A 26,453-nucleotide genomic window follows, 5' to 3' on the forward strand; every position below is an offset into this window, starting at 1 on the left:
CGTGGTAATATTAGTATGCAGGTCCGTTTTGCTTTGGGGCCACCTATGTGTCACGATACTTGTAGCCACAAGATGTCAGTGTGGTATCAGTCCTGGGTGTCAGAATGAAAACCTCGGCCCTCAGTTTATGTCAGAAGAGGAAGACATGGTCCAGGGGGTAGGCTCGCCTCACCTGTTTCCTCGCTTGGGCTGTGGCGTCAGTCCACAGGCTGCCTTCCCAATTAGTTTTCCCTGTGCAGTTTTCCATTGGTTCGCACCTCATCGGGAGGCTTTTCTTAGTTCTCTCTCCAAATGTAGACACTTTCCTACCTCCTACTTATGCACAAATAACCTCAGAAATCTCTCCACCTTGGTGTTATCTCAGCACTTAAAAAATTTGCAAGAGGATATAAGTAACAGCACAGTTTCCCCTCATTCTAAAGAGGGTTTTTAAGTAGTTGAGGATGGGGGAAAAGTCGTATCTCTAGTCATAGTACTGTTAGGGTTTTTTTTTCCTTTCTTAGTCTCTTTTTATTTTTTGGTCAAAGCTTAACCTCCAGAGAAAAAAAGTAGGAGCTTGTATTAACTGTGCAAAGCAAGCAGAAGAGGGGAAAATAGGGCTCAGGGAAGAACGCAAATGTGTGGAGGCCCTGGTGTGCTCCTACAGCCTTCATAGGGAGGGAGGTATGTTATGGCCATTTTTCTGATGAAGAAAGATGATATATCCTTCCCAGGGTTAGTTAATTAGTAAACGAGTGCCAGAGCCTAGATTTGGACCTGGGTCTGTTTGTCCCCAGAGCCTGTGCCTACCCAAAGCCTGGTAACATTACTTAAAAAAAAATTTTTTTTATTGAGGTATAGTTGATTTACCATATTATATGTGTCAGTTGTACAACATAGTAATTCATTATTTTTTTTAATTTTTTTTTTTTTTTTTTTTTTTTTTGCGGTACGCGTGCCTCTCACTGTTGTGGCCTCTCCCATTGCGGAGCACAGGCTCCGGACGCGCAGGCTCAGCGGCCATGGCTCACGGGCCCAGCCGCTCTGCGGCATGTGGGATCTTCCCAGACCAGGGCACGAACCTACGACCCCTGCATCGGCAGGCGGATTCTCAACCACTGCGCCACCAGGGAAGCCCAGTAATTCATTATTTTTAAACGTTATATTCCATTCATAGTTATGATTGGTACTGTTACTCTTGTTTGACTGTCTGCATCATAAAAGAAACGAGGAGTAACCTGAATAATCCATGCACATACTAGTCAGCAAATACCTGTTGAGTCCTGGCTACATGGAAGATACCGTGTTGTGAAGAATACCAAGACCTATTTAAATATATTCTCTGCCTTCAAGAAGCAAAACAAAGTTAAGGAGAGGGACAGAAAAAGACATGGACACACAGATCAGTGGAAAACAATCAGAGAGCAGTGGCATTTCCTTGGAATGATGGAGAGCAAAGCAGAGGGCAGGGCTCTGGTCCAGCACTAGTTCTAGCCCTCCTATGGGCTCTTTATTATATCAGCCTGAAATAAATCTGCTAAATGAAAAGATGTTACTAAGGTGGCCTCTACCTTGACTTTCTGTGGCTCTAAGATGGAATATGAGAAGGGGTGGCTAATCCACGCCACCAGAGGTTGCCACCTATGCATGCCTTTGTAACCCAGACACGGTAAGATTACACTTAATCCTCTCTTTCGGTGGTCTGGTCCAAGGAGGACAGGTTAAAGCAAGCCAGGAGGCATGGCCTGGTATGGCAGGGCTGTTTCCAGTTTCCCAGCCCATGGCTTAGATGTGGAGGAGAACAGATTTGAAGCTTCTGGAAAGATTTGGTAGCAGAAATAGCAGAATGCTTCTGGCTTACAACTTTAGAAGTACTGTGTCAGTGTAAAGAACTTGGCCAGGATGAACGGAGGAGCCACAAGGACATTTGAAAAAATAAGACCTGAGATGAGAGGTTAGAGAAACAGGGGTTATGTAACCTGGAGCTCCTTCGAGGTGATGTTGGCAGACTTCTTCTGGAACAGGGCTCTCAGTATCTCAGTACAGAGAGCAGTGACTGACCCTGTTTGTCCATATCGGGTGAGGACTGACTCCAGCCGAGCCAAGAAAATTTTAGATTTGATCCATGAAAAAGTCTTCCCCATGCGGCAGCTGTGAAACACACAATATATCATGGAGAGAAGTTGATAGAATTTTCTTTTTTTCTTGTCTTAAAAAAAAAAAACAGCGGAATACAGTAGAACTGTTTAATAATTATGGTGCTGGAGGACAGGCTTAACTTGATATTATAAAATGTGTTGTATCCGGCTCCTGCTGTGTTTGGTTTGAGTGGGACGTGATCGGCCCAGAGAATATCAAGTTTCATATAACAGTGAATGATACTTTTTACAATAATGGGTCTAGAGAGGATGACCGTATCATTTTTCTTTGAATCTGTAACAGTTTGGAGAGTGAAATGGGGTGCTATTAATAATATCCTTGGGTGTACAGTTCTGTGTTTAAAGAAGTCAAAAACAGCCCCGGTCCTTCTTGAATGTAGGGTATCTGGCTGAAGAGGCAGCACAGAAACATCCACCAGGTTGAATAATGGTGTGTGCTCGTGAAGGGACCAGCCTTCCTGCCCCTGTTCTTCCCATTTCCTTCCTGATATCATATACATAGTAGTATATATTCGCTTATTTCCTTATTGACCATTTTCCTTTCTAGAATGTAAAGTCCACGGCAGAAGGGATTTTTCTCTTTTTTGTTCACTGCTATATTTCTAGCGCCTGGAGTAGTACCTGGCACATGGTAGGTGTTCAGTCGATATTTGTGGAGTGAAAGAATGAATGAGGTAAAAGCAAGCAGAGAACCCCCGGGCTGCGTTTAGGACTTTTATGGGCCCTTTGGGGATGGGTTGGATTTGACTCCACCAAGAGGTGGCGGGAACGAGATAATAGCACAGATAAGGGCAAGGAGGAACCAACTAGGTGCATGCTGTTGGTGGAGAAATCAAACCAGTGAGCTCTCAGTTTTACTTCTTCAGCTCCCACATGATGTCCCCCTTGCCCCCCCCCCTCCATCCTTACTCACGTGGCCTGGGCAAGACCCAAAGAGGAGGTGTCAGGAGAAGGCTGGCCACCACACACATTGCTCTTGGTACTGGCGTTCAAACAGCTGAGTGAAAATAGCCCTCCTCAGGAACGCGTGGGCAGCCGTGAATGCCCCACTATTGCAGAGATTAGCTTCCAGTTTATGGGTCTTCTAGGCCTCTTAGCCCCTCTTTTCCTGCACTCCCATTCCAACGGGTTCACCACCTGTTTGTAACTCCTTTGGAGGTTGGATGACATAAGAAATCAGTATGTTAATCTCTGTGACTTCAGGAACCATCGCTGAGTTAGAGAGGCCCCGGGAGCAAGGGGAATGGGTGTTAGTTGCCTCTGCCCAAATGCAGTCCAGTCTGAAGCAAAGAAGGGGCATAGGCAGTACCCATGTGGCTTGCTGTGAAGGCACAGGTGGCCCTCTGTCTGTCCCCGTGCCTTGAAATTCCACCTTTCAGTTCCCTCTTGTGGGCTCAGAGGCTCTTTTTTTTTTTTTTTTTTTTTTTGCCATCGTTACAGAGTCACATCCTAAGGCCACTTGCAGCTAACATGTGAAGGGATCTAGTTGGGTTTAAGGCTCCATGGGAATGTAAGTGTGATGAAATGTGGAAGGCCTCTGGTGGATGAGAAGGGAGAGGAGACCGGGAGCCTGGGGAAGAGGTGGAACCAAGTTCACGTCCTTCACATTTCTCCTCCAGGGACAGTCCTGAGATGGGGGAGGGTGTCCCCTCCATGGTAACACAGCTAACAGTCCCAGGAGGCTCAGACAAAAAGGATCCATGGCAACTCGTGGATGAGGGTGTGTTTCAGGCCTGCTTTCAGCATGGCATCCTTATGGAAACAAACACCAGTCTTTTGGGGGATCTGGGGGTGGAGATGTGTGTGTATGTGTATATAGTTTTCATAGTTTCAAATTTTGAAACATTTCACAAATATTTCAAGCATACAGAAAATGATGCAACAGACACCCACCAGTGTATCTACCACTTTGCTTTAACAGATGTCTCAGAGTATCAGTGTCCTAATTTTTTCTAAACAACCTCTTATTTTAGAATAGTTTGAGATTTACAGGAAAATTACAGACAGTACAGTTATATATTCCCACACCCAGTTTTCCCTCTTACGAACGTCTCACATTAGCATAGTATACTTGTCACAGTGAGGAACCAAACTGATAAGTAACTAAAGTTCATACTTTATTCAGATTTCCTTAGTTTTTACCTAATGTCCTTGTTTTCTGTTCCAGAATCCCATCTAAGATACCACATGACATTTGGCCGTTATGTCATTTCCTAGAACCATTATGTCACTCTGGCTGTATGTAAATGTAAGGCTGTATAATTACCGTGTAGGTGAGTCCTCCATCTCCATGCCCCTCTCTTCCTAATAACAGAGGTCTTTTTCAGAAGCCACAATTTCCTGATTACTTCGGCTCCAGAAACTCCTCACAGATTAACTGTTTTACAACCCCAAAGCATTCAGTTTTCTGACACCCAGATCTATCAGAGCTGGCTAGAATCCAGAGGACTAGTAAGTAGCTACGGAGAGAGTAGCCCCGCCCAGGTCACTGTCACATTTGTGCCGCTGTTCAATGGCTCCTGTGATTGGAGCGCAGTGGGAAGGGTTGACGAGAATTCCTCCTTCCTGTTTCTGGGAACCAGTAACCAGTACACTCGTGGGAAAACCTGATGCACTGAGCAGTTTCCTTATTCCTTACCTTTGTCTCTTAAGAAAGAAATCTCTTAACTGAGAGCACTTGAGGAAAGCATGCATTTTTTTCCTAAGAAATTCTAGTGCAGCGTCTATTTGGGTGGCTATTAGAAGCTTGGATTTTAAACCACTGTATTTTTACAGCTGAAGAATCTAGTGCTTGAGTTGATTTAACAAGCAGCCACGGGTTTGTTTTCTGTCCTAAGTCTGCCACTGGTGCTCTGGGAGAACTTGATCTTGGATCTATTTCTAGGAAAGTGTTCTGTAATTTGTATTTACACGTTGATGCTGTCTATTGTTCTTGCTGGCCACACCTTAATCCTGCATGGGCATGAGCTCGTGATAGATGATTCAGATACTTAAGCTGTGAAAATTAAATGGAGCTGGGAGTCCAGAGGGGTGGTGTCCTTGGCACTGGTCTGTGGCCAGCAGTCCCTTCCTGTGACGTTCCCCACAGCATTACAGCCCTTGGCCACACAGTCAGAGATGCCCGCAGCTGTCACGTGTTCCTGTGTGCCGCCTAATCTAAGATTACTAGGCAGCTTCAGTCGTTTTTAGTGCAGTGGTTCTGGAAGCATTTGCATCACCTGGGAACTTGTTAGAATTGCATCTTCTCAGGGGTGGGGCCCAACAGGCTGTAACAGGCCCTCCATCTGATGCGAAAGCACATCCAGTTTGAAAAGCACTGTCAGTGTGTAACCCATGCTGACGCCTCTCCTGTCTTTACCCCCGCATCTCCAGTCATTGAACAGCATTTTTTATTCATTCAATTAATATTCAGTGAGCAGGCACTGTGCTGGGTGCCAGGGTGGGGGCTGGGTGCCAGGGCTGGGGGAATCAAGGGTGAACCAGCCACAGTGCGTGTCCTCAGGGAGCTGGAATCAGCAGCCCGGGATTCTCAGCCCTGGATGCATATCAGAATCACCTGAAGAGCTTTCCAAAATCCAGGTGACTCCACTTAGTGGATCTTTCATCCCAGATCAATTAAATTGGAATGGCCCAGGTGTAAACTAGTTTATAAAGTCCCCCAGTGGGAAAAACTGGCCTGATGGGAGAGAACGCTGGTGCGGCAGTTCCAGAGTAACGTGGTGTGAAGTTGGGGGTGAGTGGAGGGGGCCGTGGGAGCAGACGGGAGGGTTACTTTACCCAGGCTGCGGTGGGGATAGTGAAGGAGGAGACGTACCTGCAAAGTTTTTCTCAAAGTTTTATTTGAAAGAAGGTAAAAAACATGGTTTAAATATGGATCCGTGTGTGATTTCAGAACAAGTAGTAGAGGAGGATCTCAGGAGAATCGCTTTCTTCTACAGTGCACGTAATTCATGTAATTAAGATTCATGTGCATCTTAACTCTCAGTGGCAGCGGCAAAGGGCAATCGGGGCCACACCCAGAGTGGCCAGCCTGCCCTTTCATCTGTATGCCTTCAATGGAAATGCCTGTGTAGGCTTTGTCTTCTGGGCTGCTTAGACACCTAGAGCTCCCAGCCTGCTCCTAGCTGTTGCTAGAGAGGCAGCTCAGGAGTGTAACACACACCCTTCACGGGTCTTCAGCGGCCATCCCATCAACAACAAAATTTCTTCCCAAGGATTTTGATCGATATTTCCATGCTTTCAGAGATTTTTTTTTTTTTTTTTTTTTTACGAAGTAAAGGAGATGTTTATATAATAAATAATTCCTTATTCATGGGTCTCTCCACTTTTGATTCAGAAGGTCAGGTGGGGAGATTTAATACGAAATAGTAGCTGTCTTTGCCAGTTGCTGTCCCCTGTTACCATGCTGTAAGCCCGAAATAGAAGCAACCTGTTTTCAATGACAGATCAAAATTTAGAGCGATGCTGACGGTCCAGAATGAAGATTTTTTTTGACACAGTGAATGAAATACATACCAGTACATTTCTGGTTGTGATTTAGCTGACCAAGTAGTTCAGTTATAATTATATTATTCTTACTCCTGGAGATCATTACTCTGAATTAAAAATGCTTCCGTATCCAGACTATTAAGATGTGGATGGTGAACGTTATTTAAAACAAATTTTTTTTTTTTCTTTCTGGACTGTTAAGCAGCTTTTTGAGCACGTGGAGGCTAGAATATGGTTGTGAGCATTTAAAATTAAATGAAAACTTGGAAATATTTTTTGGTGTAAAAAATAAACTCGACTGTCAATTATCGTATGCTGCCTTCTGGTCCCTTAAGCTCCTTATAATGTAATGGGAGGGGACACGTCTAGTAAATATACATGTAAATCTGAGGATATGACTATTATAAAAGGGAACTGAAGAGCAGGGCTGTGGGGAACAGACCGGTGAGGGTTTGTGTATCATTTGTATGAGGGACATATCAATGCTCTTGCGGATTGAAATACCTTTCAATAGTAAGTGTAGGTTTGATCTGATCTCTGGATCACTGTGTTGTTTTCCATTGGCGAATATTTCTCCGGGCCCTGATTACCGAGGTGTTAGAAGAACTTAAAACGTCCTCTCACTCTCGGGTTTAAAAGGCCAAGTGTTTATAAGGGACAAAGATGGTGTAAACATCTGGCAAACCGAACAGTGTTCTCATTAGGACACCTCCCTCCCTGCCTTTCATATAAGACAACAGAGGCTGATTGTTGTGTTGAGAAACCCTTGAGTGAATCAACATTTTCAAGAGACTCAGTATGAAATGAATGCCGTCTCCACCTTATCACCTCCACCTTTTCATGCAATACAGTGATGAAATAATTGTGTTGAGCAATGCATTTTAGGACCCAAAAGTTTAAACCGAGACTTCACTAGGAGTCATTGGGGTAAATCTGAAATGTAAACTTTCAAGAGACTGTAATTGAATGGATTTAACCTCTATTTATGGAACAGAGAAATCTCTAGGTGATTGTCTTTTTTTCTCTTCTCTAAGGACCTTTCTTAAAGTCTGCAAGTGTCTTGTCTGTTGACTTGATTGATGAATATTTTTGCCCACTGAAACTGGCCATTAATTATTTCCTTGAGTTGCAGCAGTAATTATATCTTTCAAGTAAAATGTAATTAGCATAATAAGCAGACAGCACCCTTGCCAGGTGATGCAGGATCGTTGGGGAGCTAGTTAGTCACCGCCAGAGATAGCCGGGTTACCACGCGGTGGTAAGCAGCAGTCGTCTGGAGCTGACTCCCAGCAGTTACATTTAGAAAAAATAGACTAGGTCACCCCAGAGTGGGAATTTTGATGAAGTAGTTCTATAGCCACCATTATTAGAAAATACTACCTCCTGGCATATGCTTGTGATGTCATTTTGATAATTAAGCATCCTCTTACCTTTCATTCATTTATTGATCCTTTCAGTGATCACAGTTACGTGCCAGCCTCCGTGCTAAGTGCAGGGGACAAAGAGAAACCGGGTGCTGGCTTTGGAGAAGCTGAGTCTGCTGGGGCATAAACACTTTAAAGCATAATTCATCCTTTTAATAGAGGTGTGTGCTAGGGTGAATTCTACGAAGTAGGTTCCTGGAGTGCTTTGGAGGGGAGGGACCCTTTGTAGTGGACTTTGGAGCATGAATCTGAGCATGGCTACAGGAAATGGGGAGGAGGTGTTCCAAGTTGGGGAAACAGCCTGTGTTACAAAGGCTTATCAGCAGAATACCTCTTTCTCTCTTCACCCTCTGATTTCCTACTGGTGCTTCCCATTGGCTAAACCTGGCCAGAGAGTCTGGGTAAACTAGCTCGAGGCATAGAACAGTTCCGGGAAGGGCAGGCAATGGACCTGAAGAGGCAAACAGGATCATCAGAACAAAAGCTGAGGTATGTGCAGAGGATGAGATGAAGTTAGGAGTTGCATGAAGAGAACTAAGGAAGATGAGTTTGGAGCCAAATTGTAAAGGAGCTTCTGTATTTTACCTAAGTCTTTGATCATATAAACAGTCGTCATCTGTGGGGTGGGCTTATTAATGCATGATATTATTGATTTGTCATTTATCAAGATTCACATTTTTTTTAAATCCCCATTTGGGGACTCATTAATGGGTGATAAAAATCAATTAAATGGGCTAGCCCAACATTTTAAAAGATGAAATAATATGTGCATCGCATACGGTGAAGTTGAGTAACGTTCTGTGAACCCTCTGTGTATTTCTGTGCGTGAAGTGTACTGGTTACAATTTAAAATATGTATCATACTGTGGAAATGTTGGGAACACACTGAGCTAGGTCCTAGAGTGTGGAGGTGGATTGAAGGGGAAAGAGAACGGCAGGCAGCCTGGCTATGTCTAGTCAGCAAAGAACATATCTATTTAAAAAGTATATGTTATCTCCGCATTCCTTTTCAAAGCCATTCCTTTCTTAATATCTTCGTGGTATTGAATCCATGTCTAGAGTATTAAGCCTCATCTCCAGTAAGCTGAGAAAATCCATCAGCCTCCCTGTCTTCCATTTTCTGAAACTCAGCTGATAGTAATGTTTACCAAATCCCCAAAGTCCCCTGAACCTCTCCGAGGAATCCGATGTCTTGTGCTTACTTTGATAATGACTGTTTTACTCAAGCATTGTGGGGAGTTTTGCATTTGGTTTGAATGTGTGATAAAATCACTTCAGTGTGTTTTGGTTTATAAATTGAAAGGCTTTCCTTTTAGCTATAAAGCAAGTTCATTGATCACACTGTTTTTAGTTAGTCAGAATGGCTTAATAAACTCAGCTGAAAACTAGCCAAAAAGTTTTCTGTCTCCACTGGCAAGACACATGGCTCTTTGGAAGAGGAATTGGAGAGCTTTCTGATGAAGGTCCTTACTCTTGCAGGAGAAAAGTAACACCAGTGCATATGCATGTGCCCTCTAAGCTTCAGGGATGAAGGGAGATGAAGTCTAAGCTCTCTATACATGTAACTCAGGTCACTATTTCAGTGTACAGTTTAATCGTTCTCTTGCCCGCACAGTATTTGTTCAGGAGACTAAAAAGTAGCTAATGTGGCTGCCTTGGGCTGCTCCTGTTGGAGGGATAATAACTCCAAGGCCACCTTAGGTTGGCAGCCAGAGGTGGGGCCTTAGAGTTTATACTGGAATCACTCATTTCAAAGGTGATTCTCATCTCAGGCTTGTGGGGTGGTGTGTGCACTATCATTATGGTCATTTCATAGGTAAGGAAACTAACTTGCTTAAAGCCGTAAGTTGGAACTAGTTAGATTGAGGACTAGAATCCATATCGTCTGGATCCAGATCTGGTGTTCTTTTAGATCAGTCACCCAGAGGAGAAATTGACTAGGAGATGCAGATAAATAACTGTTGAAGCCTGTGTCCCAGGTTCTGGTTTTCATCAGAATTTGTCCATGTTTTTTGTCCCAGTGCTTCCAAAGCATTCCAGTGCTTTATCCATGAAGCAGTGTTTTAGTGAGAAAAAAAATCAGGAACAGGCCAGTTGGCCATTTCGTTTGAGAGCATTGCTGTTGAACCGTGTGGTAGAACTAGGTGGTGGTCAGGGTCAAATAGCTGCACTTGGAAGTCATACCTGGATCTGAGGTCTTATCTCCGAGCTGTGTGATCTGGACCTTTTCTGAGCCTTACATTTTCCTTTGAGAAAGGGATGGGGGCGGTACCTCCCCTGCAGGGTTTTCAAGAGGACCGCACATAGAAAGCAGCTTATTCTGCGTGGACTCATAGTAGGCACTTAGTAATGGTAATTCAATTTTTGTTGTCAGTTATCATTGCTACTTAAGAACAGTTGATTGTTCACAAATGTGGTCTGACAATGTAAACAGTAAATGCTTTCAGACCTGACTACCTGCAGTAATAATAACACGTATGGTTTATTAAGTATTTCATGTATCAGCCACTACGCTCTGTATGGCTTGTCTCTTTTAATCCTCATAATAACCTCATAATGTGTAGGAACTGTGAATCACTGTCTTTTATATCAGAAAACTGAGACTTAGGCTGAGAGACTTGCTCAAGTCAGAGTTAAGTAGCAGACTGTGCCCATCAATATTATATTGCCTGTCTAAAGAAATTAAAGCCTTGGAGAGAAAAAAATTAAAAAACCCAGAAAGTCTAGAGCTGTTTCCCAGAAGTTCTTCCATAGAAGCCAAGAATGCCAGGAGCCATCTGCCAGGTGCCAGGGCCTTCCCAGACGCCCAGATCCACACCATCAGCCAGATTGATCTGAGGACAGCCCAGCATGTGACCCTCCTCATTAGCAAGTAGAATGAGTGCACAACCCACACAGAACGGGGCGGAATAAATCCCCGAAAACTGCATAACCTTTGTGGCCCATGAGCCAGCACACCCTGTTCCTGGCTGCTATCTGGGCACGGAGATGCCACAAGGCGCCCCAGAGCACTCCAGGCAGAGCTTTGCCCGTCAGCCCTCCACCCCAGCGACTTGTAACTGATTCGCGCCCTTGTGTTTGATGACTCTTAGGCAGAACAGTCAGGTCACTCCACTTCCAGATGTTCAGCTATTTCTTCTTTCTTTTCTTTTTAGGTTTTTTTTTTTTGTTTTTTTTTTTTTGCGGTACGCGGGCCTCTCACTGTTGTGGCCTCTCCCATTGCGGAGCACAGGCTCCGGACGCGCAGGCCCAGCGGCCATGGCTCACGGGACCAGCCGCTCCGCGGCACGTGGGATCTTCCCGGACCAGGGCACGAACCCGCGTCTCCTGCATCGGCAGGCGGATTCTCAACCACTGAGCCACCAGGGAAGCCCTCTTTTCTTTTTAAAGCAAAGATTCTGCCTCCCTAGGAGGGGAGAGGCAATGAGGGTGATTCCTTTTGCCAAATCCTTAACTGGCTTCCAAAATGCAAAATGAATATGCTTGGTTATCACCTGATTTCTAAGTGAGGTGAATAATAACAGCAAGGAAAACCATACTGGTTGGGGCCCAATCTGAATGACAGGAAATTCTGAGCCATGGGAGACTTCGAGGGATGCAGTCTTACCATTTTAGGGACATACTGTGAAGAAAATCGGTGACCAAAAGGAAAAGGGTTAGGGGGCGGCATGTCTCAGTTAAGAGGTCTTTGTCAGAGCACCCTTATCGAGTGGATGAAAATTGCGCACAACTCAAGGGTCGCTGGTATTTGGTTGTTTGTGATTTGCTTTTAAAGATACATGAAGACACTAATAGTCTGCATAATCGTTAAGCTTAGCTCTTTCTCTGTAGAAAGCAAAAATCTGGGGTGGGGGGATGGGGGTGGTGAAGACCTGAGCCTCAAGTGAAGTCTGAATTCAGAGGTTTTACTGGATGTTGGGTTTATTTATAAAGCTTTTAAATTACTTTCAATAAATCATTTCCGGTTTTACAATTGTCTTTTTAGCTTGGGGAAAAACGCAAACTGGTTTAATGACTTTCCGAACCAGATCTTCATCCCTCTTCTGATTGCATGTTAGAATCTTTGGAGATGGGTCTTAGGCCTCAGAATTTTTTTACAGCTACCCAGGTGACACTAGCGAGCAGTTCTGGTTGAGAAGCACTGGTCTCTAGGTATTCGGCGGCATAGAAATGACTGAAACCAAATGAGACAAACTTGTTTATAGGACCCATTGGCCTCACGTCTTCAAACTCAGAACACGGGTTTCTTCTCTGCTTGGAAAGACCTGTTCCAAGTGGCTTACCTCTGTGTCTATTCCTGCCATTTCTTTAAGTCCTTCCAAGTACTTAAATTACAAAACATATGCAAGCAGGGAGTGATATCTACACTTTGGCAGAAAATCAGATATTTTTTACACCAGATCATTTTTATTACAGATCACTGTAAGTCAGATCCTCCAGAGTCTGGACTACTTGAGAACTGGGACCTTTGGAGGATGGGTGAGGGGCCTTCAGTGCCTAGCACACAGTACTTGACATATATTTGGCCTCCTGTATGTTAATTATTTTAATCTTGATTTTGTGTTGTCCTAACTGGGGCTTACTTCCATATCAACTTTTTCTTCTCAAGAATCCAAGCTTGCCCTAAATTTATATTTTGGTCAAGAGATAGCAAAGGAAATTTCTTTAGGTGAAGATGGGAGAGATGTCACACTGCATGGAGGTTTCGGGTGAATGCAATCCATGGTGTCAGAGCTGCCCTTTAAAGAAGAAAAAAAAAAATTGGCAGGTGGGGGTGGAATGGGTTACAGGGGAAAAAAAGAGGAACAAATGGGAACAGATCTGCATTAATAAATATTCAGACTGAGTCCCACTCTTATGTCAGTGTTGTATGTGGTGTTATTACATGTAGTACTGGGTGATGGAAGTTGTGCACACTCTAATTTTTCACTTTAATTGCTTGCCTGAAAAGATCCTGACAGCTTCAAAGGTTACTGCTGGTTGCATTGTTCATAACTCAGAAGTAATATGCATGTGCAATTTGCTTCATTATTGCCCGTTAATAACCAATTCTAGAGAAAGTCCTAAAGCCACCAAAGGAGCCATAATTTGACATGATGGTTTCCTCCTCCTCTTTCTCCCATTCTTTAATTATCCCAGGTTAAGAGTGATCCACAGATGGTGTGGTGATGTGGGTGTGATTTTACTCTTATTTTCTTTCCATGAGCTGGCATATTAAATTGTTAAAGAGAATTTTTTAAGAATCTAAAAAAACAAAGCAAGACATCAGATTAGAACTTTTGAGTCCAACAAAATAAACCAGCATTCCAGTTGTTTCATGTTTCTGTTAAGATCTGGTTTGGTTTCATGTAACTGAAAAACCCTACATAGCACGTGCCTTAAGTGGAAGAGTTTATTTCTTTCACTTTCAAGAAGTCTGGAGGTGGTCAGTCTCAGAGTGGTGTGGGTCTTGATGGGATCAGGGATTCAGGCTCCTATTGTGTTGCTCAGCCATGTATGACTTCTGTAGATTATATCATATGCAAAGTAGATGCAGGAGGGAAAAATAACCACAAGCAAAGGCACATGACTTTAAAGAGGCTTCCCAGAAGCCTTACATCCTATTGGCCAGGCCTTAGTCACAGGGCTACACCTGGCTCAAGGAATGCTGGGAAATGTAGTCTTTATACCAGACAGCCATATTCCTAAGCATTATGGAGGAAGAAGGGGAAAATGACTACCAGATGGTAGCCAGCAAGCTCACTACATTATGTGAATGATGAGTTCTTAGATCATCTATGCATCATTATGCCACTGACTATAAAATGGAGATAATCCACAAGAGTACAGAGTTTGATTTCAAAACATTCTACGGGCTAAAGAACTGACTAGTAGCTACACCTAACACATTGCTTATTTAATCCTCATTTCAGCGCTCACACAAAAGTACTATCCTTATCAAAATTTTACAGATGAAAAAAACACTAAGACTTAAAGAGGGCTTCCCTGGTGGAGCAGTGGTTGAGAATCCGCCTGCCGATGCAGGGGACACGGGTTCGTGCCCCGGTCCGGGAAGATCCCACATGCCGCGGAGCAGCTGGGCCCGTGAGCCATGGCCGCTGAGCCTGCGCATCCGGAGCCTGTGCTCCGCAACGGGAGAGGCCACAACAGTGAGAGGCCCGCCTAGCACACACACACAAAAAAGACTTAAAGAAGTTATACAGCTAGTATTGAACAGAGGCAGTTTGACTGGTGTGGAGTTGCATTATAATCCTTAGCATCACCAAGAAGTGGGAGCAGGGATTCCAATGGGAGGGTGATTACAGTAGTGAGCCTTAGAGTCTTGGGTACCAAATCAGTTAAAACACTGAACTCGGGGTCCATTTTGACTCAATTCTCTCTTTGTCCCAATCTTTTATATTCACTCCCTTGTGAAATTTGCCAATTACTTGGTTTCAAATGCAGTACAACCTCTGGCTTTTCTTTATCTCTGCTGGGATTTTATTAGGCCTACTAGGTCCTCAGTCAGTACTTCCTAATGAATTGGCTGAGTTATATAATAACCAAGTTTTGACTCAGAGTGGTCAGGTTTTTGCTGTATCGTCATTTTGTTTTGAGGGACATGGTCTGGTTCCAGTGCCTGCTGGAACGTGGCATTATGGTGGGAATCTACAGCGCTGCAGTCCCTATCTGTGTCCTGAGTCCTTTATCTCTTCTTCCTTTGAGTCTTCTTGGTTCTGCAAAATGTCTTACTACACATCAGAAGCAGACCTCCTTTTCTTGCCTGTCAAACCCTTTTCACTTTCTAGTTTCTTCCTTACTTTCGGTAATGAGGCCCTCAGATCTGTAACACAAGAAAAACTGTGTATTTCCATTTCTACTTTCACCAAATCTTATATTTCTTTATTCCAGCTTCCCCCCCCCCCCATTCTCCACACCACCACCAGTTATTTTTCTAAAACATGGCCCGTATCAGTTTACTCCTTCTGAGGCTCTCCATTGTTCACAGAATTAAGTCCAAACTCTTGGAGAACATTTCAAGCCTTCCAGAACATGGGCCTGATCTGCATTGTGAGACTGTTCGTGCAGGGTTCCAACCACACTGGCTTTCTTGCCCCTGTCTCTGCTTGTTTCTGCTGATGCTCAGACCGTTTTCTACTCTGATTCACCATTTTCTCACCTTTTCTGACGAGAGATTTAGTTCAAGGCTCATGTAAAATTTCCTTTCAAGAAGTTTCTCTGAGTCACCCAGAGCATCCTGTTTTGTTTCTACAGCAGCTAGTATAGTCCTCTAGGTTGGCACAGATCAGTCTGTCTTGGATTATTGTTAACTGTGAATTGTGTTGTCTTTCTTGCTCAGTTGTGAATCTGCTGACTTAGAATTTCCCTTTTGCAACTAGCGCATGACAAGAGTGCAGTATGTCTTTCTTGAAATGAACTCAGTATCTTTGTCTCCATGAAGAAAGTCTGAGCTCTTATAAGTCCAAACAACGTCTTGTATCTTCTGTAGCCTCCTAACCAGCCGTTTGATTTAGACCATGGAAAATAACAGAGATTATCATCTAGAAGCAATAGCTCCATCCTCATAATATTCATAGAGCTCTAACACAGGGTTTCTCAACATCTGCATCATTGGCATCTTCGGCCAAGTAATTCTTTTGTGGGGGCTGGGGGGTGCTGTCCTGTGTGTGCAGTGTAGGATGTGTAGCAGCATCCCTGGCCTCTACCCACTAGATGCCAGTAGCATCCTCACCCCAGTTGTCTCTAGATATTGGCAAACATCCTGATGGGCTGGGGGTGGGGGGCAAAATCGCCCACAGTTCAGAGCAACTGTTTTAAAGTATCTCTATAAATATTTTATAACTAATGAATGTCGGCTCTGCAGCCCACATTTCCATGGTACCCACAGACTTCTCACCTGTGCTTTCTGCTTCAAACTTCATGCCATTTTCAGATCCCTAACCTCACCTCTGAACCACTGCCTATGCCTAAGTCCCTTCCTTCAAAACCCAACTCAGGGGCTTCCCTGGTGGCGCAGTGGCTGAGAGTCTGCCTGCCGATGCAGGGGATGCGGGTTCGTGCCCCGGTCCGGGAAGATCCCACGTGCCGTGGAGCGGCTGGGCCCGTGAGCCGTGGCCGCTGAGCCTGCGCGTCCGGAGCCTGTGCTCCGCAGCAGGAGAGGCCACAACAGTGAGAGGCCCGCGTACCGCAAAAAAAAAAAAAAAAAAAAAAAAACCAACTCAGTTCCTATTCGTCAGTAAATCCTTCCCAGATTAGCCCTTTCTGCCCCTCTCCCCTTCTTCTGAATTTTGCATCATTTTCTATCCTTCTGCACATCTGTGCTTACTGGTATATATTTTTCTTATAAGTGTCTCTCTGTACTGGCAGTCACTTACACTTGGGTCTGTTTTCCTCTCCTGTCTGTCTGACTCTCCTAGTTGAATAGTCTGAGCTAAATGCTTATCTTTATGTCTTTTGTGTTATGCATGCCCAGGGCATTCATTTATTTGTTCAGCATATGTTCACTGATTATTTATGAAGCACTGGACTTAGGGTTTGTGACTTCTGAGATCTGGTCCCTTAAGGAGCTTGCATTTTGATGGGGTGTTAAGACAGATTGGCAAATGTGTGTAGCATAACGCATAGGCCAGTGCCTTGGAAGATGCGTAGAATTTCCTTGGGCGAACAATTTTAGGCAGAAGGAGTTGAAGGTCTCTTTTCATGAACAGCCATTGCCCTTCCATCCTTGCAGAGAGGACTTCAAGAGCCTCATTTTCTCTGCCTTCTCTTTTGTCCTTACCTTCACCCACCAGCAGCTTTCTTTTCTTCCAGATATGTGCTTTTAGGCTCTTCCCACGGGCAGCGGTGACATAGAAGCTCCTTTATGGTCTTTTGTATCACATGCAACTTGGATCCATCATCAGGTTCATTTCTGGGGAAAGCAGACATGTCCATTTGTGTGTACATGCACACATGCCTGTAAGATCAAATGGGACTGAGTTTTGGCCTTATTCCTGTTTGGAAGAATTTTATTGTTGTGTAACCCCAGCACCCCAGTTTTCAGGGTCGCTATATACAGGTGTACAGGTTGTGCACTGCACAAGCATACCTGGCAGCCACGATGGACTCTGGCAGTCTCTCTTGTCCCAGGTAACAAGGTAGAGAATTTGGCTGAAGAGTGTGGACTGAGAGTGTCATACATATAAGGCTACACACCTTATACTTGGGGAAAAATAGCTACTACTCTCAGGCAGTCATCAATGACCCTAGGAGTTTGACGGGTTGGTGAAGAGTTAGAAAACATCCTAGTCAGAACTGTCTGTTTCTAATAACTTTAACCCTCTGGTCATGCCGGAAACTGAAAAGGCTGCAGTATGCTGTGTTTGTTTATAAATCAGCCTCCTAGAGCATTGTCCAAACGGTTCTTGGTTGAATAACGTTTATTCATTCACTTGTGGAGGAAAACTCAGGCTGCAAATGGGAACATAAATGCTTTTTTAATAGATGGCGTTATTGTACTGCACAATGTCTCTGACTTTTAGATATTTAACTCATAAAGTTTACAGCAACACTTAAGTGCATCTGGATTTCACATTGAATTTGGAAAGGCAAGAATCTCACTGTAATTTGCACTGACTGCCCTGTAATGGAAATTATGGCTTGGGAAAAGTTTCAAATGACGTGTCTATAAATGAAGGAAAAGTTGATCCATTCAAAGGCCAGTTACGTGCAATTGTAGGATTTTTTATTTTTATTTTGGAAAGGACCATTGCCGGCAAGAAATGTTTATTTCAGCAGCTGAAGTAAAATAAACTAGCTGTGAATTAAAAAGTTGTCGGTTCATCAAAACTCAGTCCTGGGCTTCCCTGGTGGCGCAGTGGTTGAGAGTCCGCCTGCCGATGCAGGGGACACGGGTTCATGCCCCGGTCCAGAAAGATCCCACGTGTGGCTGAGTGGCTGGGCCCGTGAGCCATGGCCGCTGGGCCTGCGCGTCCAGAGCCTGTGCTCCGCAACGGGAGAGGCCACAACAGTGAGAAGCCCGCGTACCGCAAAAAACAAACAAAAAAACTCAGTCCTAAAAGTGGAGTGAAAGTTGCAACAGAACTTTGCTGGGCTTTTAAGAAAGCTATAAAGATTGTATGGAGGCCAGTGTTGCAACTGGTTGGTAGCAATGAGTTGACTTTAGAGGATGAGCATTAAATGGTCAAAATGCTGGCCTAATGGAACTCAGGACACAGGGCTTCTGGTCCTAGCCCTGCTGTTAACTGGGTTTGTGTAAATAGGTAGGTCACTTAACTTTCCAAGCCTCAGTTTGTCTGCTCCTTTGCTTCTGTCTCCCACCATTTATTTGTTTTGGTATATCTTCCATTCACATTCAAGACTTTCTCTCAAATGTCTAATGATCACTCCATGACTGTTCTTGGCTCCTATTTAAGACACTGAGGCAGTAAAAACCTGATGGGAGGCTCTGGATAGAGGCATGGATGGAGCTCGTTGACCATAGACTTATCTGCAGGGAAATCACTTAATCAAGGAATTGCCAGATGTCGGCATCTGGCGATCTCGACTCTGCGCCCACTTAGCTTAGTCAGAGAGGAATCCTCCCGCCTGGCTGCCAGTGTTCTTGGGACCAGTGAAGCAGGTATATTTCCACTTTAATCCCCTTGTTTTCAGCCCTGTGTTCTCCCCACTCCCCCCATCTCCGCTGTGCTTGGTTTCCTGGTTCAGTGTCTCTAGATTATCAACCTTTTAAACAATTCTCCTGTTTTCAGCCCTGAACCTTCCCTTCCTTGCCTTTTGCAACACCTGGCACCTCCAAGTCCAGGAACCCAGTGGGTTCCCCTCCTGGCCCATGCATCTCCCCCACTTCAGGCACTTGAGACTATAGCTTCCTCTACTCTCTGAGTCACTTGTCACTCCTGTATGAGTTTTCCATCTTCCAAAACACTGGTCCAAACCACTTGTCTGCTGATGTCTCCCTTTTTTTTCTATCCCTGGAGAGGTTTTAATTCCTTTATTTCTTCCTTTAGTGGGGCCTTGGATGGTGAAGGAAAAAAGCGCCTTTGATCAATCTGCCATGTTTGACCCCAAATCTTCCATTTTCTCATCATAAAATTAGTGTATCCATTTAATAATGATGATGCATCTCCTACAGCCTGCTCCCGAACTGAGTGCTAGAGAGAGGAAAGAAATTGAGATGGTTCATCTCTGAGAAGTGTGGGAAGGGGAAAGGACGTGCCCAGCGTCGGCCTCTATGGTGACACAAGTGTGGGGACATTGCTGGAGATGAGGTGATGCAGAGAAAGAAGGAAGGATGCACGCGCTCAGCCAGGGATGTTCTGGAAGGCTCTGCTGAATAAACTAAAACTCTGTGGTTTTGTGAGTTCAGCTGTTGGGGGGAAGACTGAGAACAGACTGTGCCCATTAATTATCACCAAGTGAGTCCACAGAAAAGTGGTGTTTCCATCCCAGACCCTCAGTATTCCTCACCTGGTTGGGTGGGCCTTTGCCTCTCCAGCATCTTCCGGGGCTGCCTCCCGACTCACGTCATCTCAGGCCTCCCACTGTTGCCCTCCACGTGGAGCAAAGAGCCCAGCATTTGGAGGATATAGAATTTGAAGAAGGCCTTCTTGGGCAGGGGAGGCGTGATATCCTGTCTCCCCCTCACTGCTGCCTCCCAGCCTGCACATAGCTCATTGCTGATAGAGGCCTCGTTAGTCTTGTTGAGAGGTAGTATGGCTGGTTTCTGACAGTCTTAAATTGGAAATAAATCCAGGCATATAAATCCCAGCATTGTAGACCTGCTGAAGCACAGGCAAAGCCCATGAGCTCCTCAGTTAGCTTCTGTTAACCCAGCAAACAACCTTGATAGAGTTTTCCTGGAAGCTTGAAGATAGCGCTACAAAAGACTCAGCATAGGTGCCAAATCCAGGCACTTGGTGGACATTGGTTCCCAACACCAGAGACAGCAGAGCTGATGATGAACACAGGCCTCCCTGGTTGCACAAGGTGTGCTGTTTGCCCTCCTTTCATCATGTTTAGCTCTAGTTCTTATCCAGAAGGGTCTGAAGACTGTCCTTTCCTTATTTCTGCCGTTTGCCTGGCTTTTCTCTTAACTACTCGAGAAGTCATGGGAGCTGGTGCTGCGACATCGAGCCATTTGCCATTTCGTTGACTCTGTAAAACCACAGGGAAGTAGGACCAGATGAGCTACAGCAAGCTTCCACTTGGTGTCTCGCCTTTACTGTAGAACTGTGTGTTCAAGCTATTACCCTGAACTAGGAATGGTAGAAGAAGCACATTGCTGTCTACCGTGGAGGGTGCTATGTTTTAGAAACTTTGAAGTTGATACGTTTTTATTGCCTGGGTATCTTAAAATACATTTTCATATTTGAATTCCTTTATCTTCAGTCAGCTTGAAATCTGTGAGTGTGCAAGGGGTGATATGAGACAGAAAACAGTCAACTCTTAGTGGGTTTTTTGGCTGTGCCCTGCCCTGCTGAGAAATTTTGCGTTCATCTTCCTGCCCCTTCTTTGTGATATAAGAGTGGTAGAGTGCTGCCGTATGGGGCTGTAGGTAACCACAGTATGGGATGCTTTACTTTCTTGCCAGTTGCCAGTTTAAGGAACATCGTGTGGCCATGAAAGATTCAAGCGTTTCTATCCCCCACACAGACCATTTACCGAGGTGGATTTTATCTCTGGGCAGCAGTAGCCAACGTTCCAGGTTCACCTTTTGATCAGTGCCGTAAACAAGCCAGAGAAATATCTGGGAGATTGTGCACTATGGCCACTGCACTTCATATCACATTTCTTATTGTAGCGACTTGTGCAAAAACTGTCTCGGTGGTGTGGCACGTGGCTTAAAGAAGTTCTTCTTGTTGTAGTCAGTAATTTCCGGTGGACAGAGTTACTCTCTCCAGTTCATTCTGCTAATGATGTTCCGTCTTCATGAGGAGGATGTCATCATCCTTCTGTGAACACCCGAGGCCCTTGTCACTCCAGTGCTCTCCTGTAGAGAGTTTTTAGCATCAGACAGTTACTTTTTGGTCAGGGAGGGAGAAATAATTAAGGCGGCTATTACACTTTTATTGAATGCGAAGTGCTCCACAGTGTAATTAAATCCATAAAATGGTGAGTCATGATCATTGCACGCCAGTCAGCCAGGAAGCGGGTGACGGAGCTGATGTCTATGCGCGACCAGTCCCTGATGCTTTTCCTCTGGTAGCACTTGTGCAGGCTTCTCCTGATTTGTGGGCACCAAGTACCTAATTTCGTTTTAAGAACATGAAGCTTTCATGGATGTTCTAAAGGTTGCCCAAGGAAACATTTAATCTGAAAGAGATGTCTCAGGCCTGGCGGACATGTGTCTTGGAAGTTCTACTTTCTTGTCGGTTACCGGGGTCTGCATTCTAGAAAAACAGGAGAATCCTGCCTGAGGTGCTTCCAGATGGTTTTGTTGTTGTTATGGAAAGGCATTTGGAAGCTTCTGGAAGTCCATTTCACCACTCATAATTTGAGGGTATGTGAGCATAAATCTAGCCTAGGTTATGGAAGATGGTGGAACAAAGAAAACAGTGTTTCTGTAGGCCAGGGATCTATCAATACAAACAGCCTCAGGTGCATATGTAATCATCATCATAGGAGGCAGAGGAAATGCTGAGTCACTGATCTGTTCTCACTTGCGCTGCCGAAACCTCGGGAACCCAACTTGATGGAGCCATTCAGAGAACCTTTGTCTCTTGTTTCAGAATTTGGCTTTCATGCCTTGCGATGGCAATGACCCAGGAAGCACGATTTCTGAATAGTGTGTCCCTGAAATTCTTGGCATAGGAAAAATAATAAAGTGAACATGAGATTCTTAACTATAACACCAATAAAAAAAAATCACCACTACTGTCCAGTTTTAGTCTGGGAGTGGAAAGCATTGTAAATTGATTTTGATGCTGTCATTTTTGCCACCTGTGCTCTATGCCACTGTGTCTGCACCCCCTACCCCCATCACCTGTTAACACACTTTGGAGTTAGCATGTGTATCTTACATCCACCATGGGCAGTAAACACTTCCTGTACCAAGGTGCTTGAAACAATATCTGTCATTACATCAAAGAAGGTGTTATTGCCAAGTGCAGCTGGAAGAGTTCTAATAATGAGATGGTTTTAAACGAGGTTGTAATGAAATCTGTGTGAAATGTCTGAACCTTTTTCTAAGAAAACAAAAATGTGTGCACATTTCTTTATAGTCTTACTATAGAAACATTGTTTTTGCATATACTTAGCACAATCATTTCTCTACATGAGAAGTTTGAATATATTTCTAGTTGTTAAAAGTGCATTTTTGGTGCTGTGTTGGAGAAGCACTGCTAGGGAAGTTTGCTCTGGTGTTGAATTCTCTCTTTTCAAGGGGGAAAAAAACCCCTCTGATGAAATGTGGTGTTTGTGGATTCTGAACCAGCATGAGAATTTCTGATTGAGAGTCTAGAAAAGTTATAATAAACATACAGTTAAGAAGGAGAAGAGTTGCCTTCTAGAATGTGAATCCAAACCCAGAAAAGTATGCAGTGAATAAGAACATTACTCAGTAGATTTTCAGATTGATGGAGCTTTCCATTTGCAACTAATTTGTTCCAGCATTGAAGTGAGCATAATTAACAGAGCCTTTCTTTCTTAGGCCAGTTAACCACCAAAAACCATGCCAACATTGTAACTGTAAGCAGTGAAAACCAATATTTATGAGGGGGATTGTGCAAGGGTTTGTGTGACAGATGGACATTTTATCACTGTTGATGTTTGGAATTCTCTTGAAAAGTAATGCAATATCTTGTTATTTATGAATGAATGAACAAATGATTTGCTGACTGAGTTTTCTTTAAAAAGCGGTCTACTAAATCTTTTTCTCCATTTAGCCTCTGTTACTTTAGGTTAGGTAGCCACATATATTCTGATGTGAAAGCTGAAATATCATAATTGTGTTTTTATTTCAGATACGGATCCACGTGTTTTAGAAAAACAAGAATTACAGCAGCCAACCTATGTTGCCCTCAGTTACATTAATAGGTAAGCCATTTTCAGAATTTATAGCAACCTCATATCTGCCACATGTTTATTTTTTAAATGTATCTTTTTAACAGGGTAGGACAAATGTTTTCAGTCTTCAGTTATTTACAGGAGATTATTTAAAATCAACTTCTATATGGAATTTTCTTGTTTCTCTGATGGAGCGAGGCAGGTTGTAGTTCTCTGTTCATATGGCGGAAACATGACTGATTTATAAGCTCATTCTGGAAGTAGTTTGCGTGCAGAGTTAGGATATACTCTTTTGACTTCATAGGGCAGTTTGGAGATTAATGGATTTATGTTTGAGTGGAACTTTTAAACCCTGGGGTGAAGAGGTGCTTTATGAATTCAGAACATTGTTGGACTATCAGAATATATCAGGATATAACAAACTGAAATAATTTAATATCAAAGTTACTTAGTAGAAGTTCACCTTTTGGTAAAAACATTCTCAATGACCCATCTGCGTTGAGTCACTCGAGTTTTTCCTGAAACTGAATGTGTGAGCACGACCTTAGAGAACAGTTTAGAACTTAATATATCGGGTCTAAAAGAGGACTTGTTGTTTCATCCAACTTAAATAATTAAGGAGACAGGGATTTTTGAAGAGAGCCTGAAACCAACTGATGTTAGGAAAACACTCGCCCCCGCCAAGAGAAAAAGACAAAGGAAAAGCAAAACTAGTTTTTAATGGGAATGAAAAATTCTCGGCTGGTAATTCAGTGCTTGAATTTCTATTGACTGTCCCCTTTTTCTGTAAGGCGAAGAGTGTTTCTGGTTTCTTGGTACCAGAGCTGAGGTTCAGGATCTGAGGTGGAAAGCTGGGAATGAATTATCTGTACTGTTTCATTTTAATGCCTTTTCAGAAAATTTACTTAAATCTTGTCTAGAGATGGCTTTGCATTGAAGTCACTGTGTGCAGCTTCAGGTTCTTTTATGAAGCATGTTTTTTAAAGGATTCATTAATATAAACATCTATTTGCATATCTTCTTTGGGTTTCCTACTTATTAGCCTTTCCTGGAAGCGAGATAAAATATCTACAGTTTTTCATTAACCATAATTTGGGGGCTGTTTTAAGTAGAACACCCTCAAAATCACATCAAATAACAAATAAAGATGTATGTGCTTACCTGGATTTCTCACAAAACCTGTGTTGTTTCCCGAGTTTAGCACAGGTTTTGAAAAGTCTTTAAGTATACATTAGAATTATGTGAAAGAGATGTATGTGAATTAGCCTAGTAACATGGAGGAATAGGATAAATAGTCTTATAGACCAATTATGGTATTGAATAGGACTTTTTAATAGTGTGGCTATTGTATTTTTGGTAAAATATCTTACCTATGTATATACAAACGCGTGTATTACTAAGCCTTATTCTAATGAGAGTCTGAGATTTTCACATTCATTCTTCCTGTGTGTTTTGTCAGCCATGTTTGCAACAGGGTTTTACTAATTACACAGGCATTACACTCACTAAAGAAATAAATATTCTGCCAGGTGTGATCTGGGACTCTAGTGAAGTTGAAGAATAGGGACAAGGGCCACAGACAAAAAACCCACCAGAGAACTTGAATTAAGTATGATAGTTTAGTATAAACTGTGCAGTAGGATATGCTTCAACCGTAGAGAGTCAGGGTGTAATCAGTGGGTGTGGACTTTCTGAGATGAGTCTTCTGGGAGAAAATGAGCATTTTAAAAAATAACCTCTTATTATTATAGCCGTATATTGTAGAAAATTAGAATATATAATTTAAAAAAATTTTTTTTAATTGAAACATCACATTCCCACCACCCAGATATCACTACTGGTAACACCTTAACACACATTTTTCAGATCACTTTTAAAAAATACTATATAGGGCTTCCCTGGTGGCGCAGTGGTTGAGAATCCGCCTGCTGATGCAGGGGACATGGGTTCGTGCCCCGGTCCGGGAAGATCCCACATGCTGTGGAGCTGCTGGGCCCGTGAGCCATGGCCACTGAGCCTGTGTGTCCGGAGCCTGTGCTCCGCAACGGGAGAGGCCACAACAGTGAGAGGCCCGTGTAGCACACACACACACAAAAATACTATATAACAGCAGCTGTACTTCAATAAAACATACATACATACAAAACACAGTATAATTTTTAGCCAAAAGCTGTACATACTCTTTTGCAGCCTGCTCAGTTTTGTCACTGATCTCTACTTTTTCAGTACATTTGCATCTAATCTAATACCCTTATCATACGCAAGTTTCCCCAGGTGATCTATACAAGTCCATTATTGCTGTTTGTCTAACCCAGTGTCCAATCCAGAACATCATATTGCACCTGGATGTTTTGCCCCCCAAGTTTCTTTTAATCTGGCACAGTGACTTGTTGAAGAGATGGGCCAGCATCCCACAGAATACTTCCACCTTCTGGGTTTCCTTTAGGTTTTCTCCAAAAGGCCATTTGGCAGGTTCCTCTGTATCCTTTATTTGCTATAAGCTGGAAGTTAGATCTGGAGAAGATGTGTCTTGAACTGGACATGTCATTGTATTTAGAGGTCTGAGACAATAAAGAATTCGCCATATCATGTCCTAGCTGGTAGAGAAGCAGACATATGTAGGGGATTGAGACGTTTATTCGTGATCTTTAAGTCAAGAGAAGGACTGTGTATGGAAGGTTGCCCAGGTTACTAACAACCCTTCTCACTCAGGATCCGATCCTCTGTGGACAGTGACTCATACATTACAGGACTGAACACATGGTAGACACTCTAGATACTGGTATGTAGGTGATAAATAAACACTTGGTAGATGGAAAAGAGAGCTGAGCAATGGAGAGCTGCGAGGAGGAAGCCAAGTCTGGCCATAGGGAAAAAAAATGCTAAAAGGAGCCTTAAGGGGACTGGATACACTAACTCCTAGAGGAAAACATAGGCAGAACACTCTGACATAAATTGCAGCAATATTTTTTTGGACCCGTCTCCTAGAGTAATAGAAATAAAAACAAAAATAAACAAATGGGACCCAATTAAACTTAAAAGCTTTTGCACAGCAAAGGAAACCACAAACAAAGTGAAAAGACAACCTCTGGAATGGGAGAAAATATTTGCAAACGATGCGACCAACAAGGGATTAATTTCCAAAATATACAAACAGTTTATACAGCTTAATAACAAAAAACCAAACAACACAATCAAAAAATGGACAGAAGATCTAAATAAACATTTCTCCAAAGAAGACTTACAGATGGCTAACAGGCACATAAAAAGATGCTCAGTATCGCTAATTATTAGAGAAATGCAAATCAAAACTACAATGAGGTATCACCTCACACCGGTCAGAGTGGCCATCATCAAAAAGTCTATAAATAATAAATGCTGGAGAGGGTGTGGAGAA

General features: G+C 43.3%; 1 protein-coding gene across 1 annotated transcript in view; it reads left to right on the forward strand.

The window, feature by feature from the left end:
* JAZF1 (JAZF zinc finger 1) overlaps window positions 1-26,453 on the forward strand; it is a 340,756-nt gene that overhangs the window by 165,676 nt on the left and 148,627 nt on the right. The window contains exon 2 of the mRNA XM_059073529.2: window positions 23,014-23,086. Coding sequence (XP_058929512.1) covers window positions 23,014-23,086 — 73 coding nt within the window. The remainder of the gene's footprint in view (window positions 1-23,013; window positions 23,087-26,453) is intronic.

The sequence above is a fragment of the Kogia breviceps genome, chromosome 9, assembly GCF_026419965.1.
Source record: "Kogia breviceps isolate mKogBre1 chromosome 9, mKogBre1 haplotype 1, whole genome shotgun sequence".
NCBI lineage: Eukaryota > Metazoa > Chordata > Mammalia > Artiodactyla > Physeteridae > Kogia > Kogia breviceps.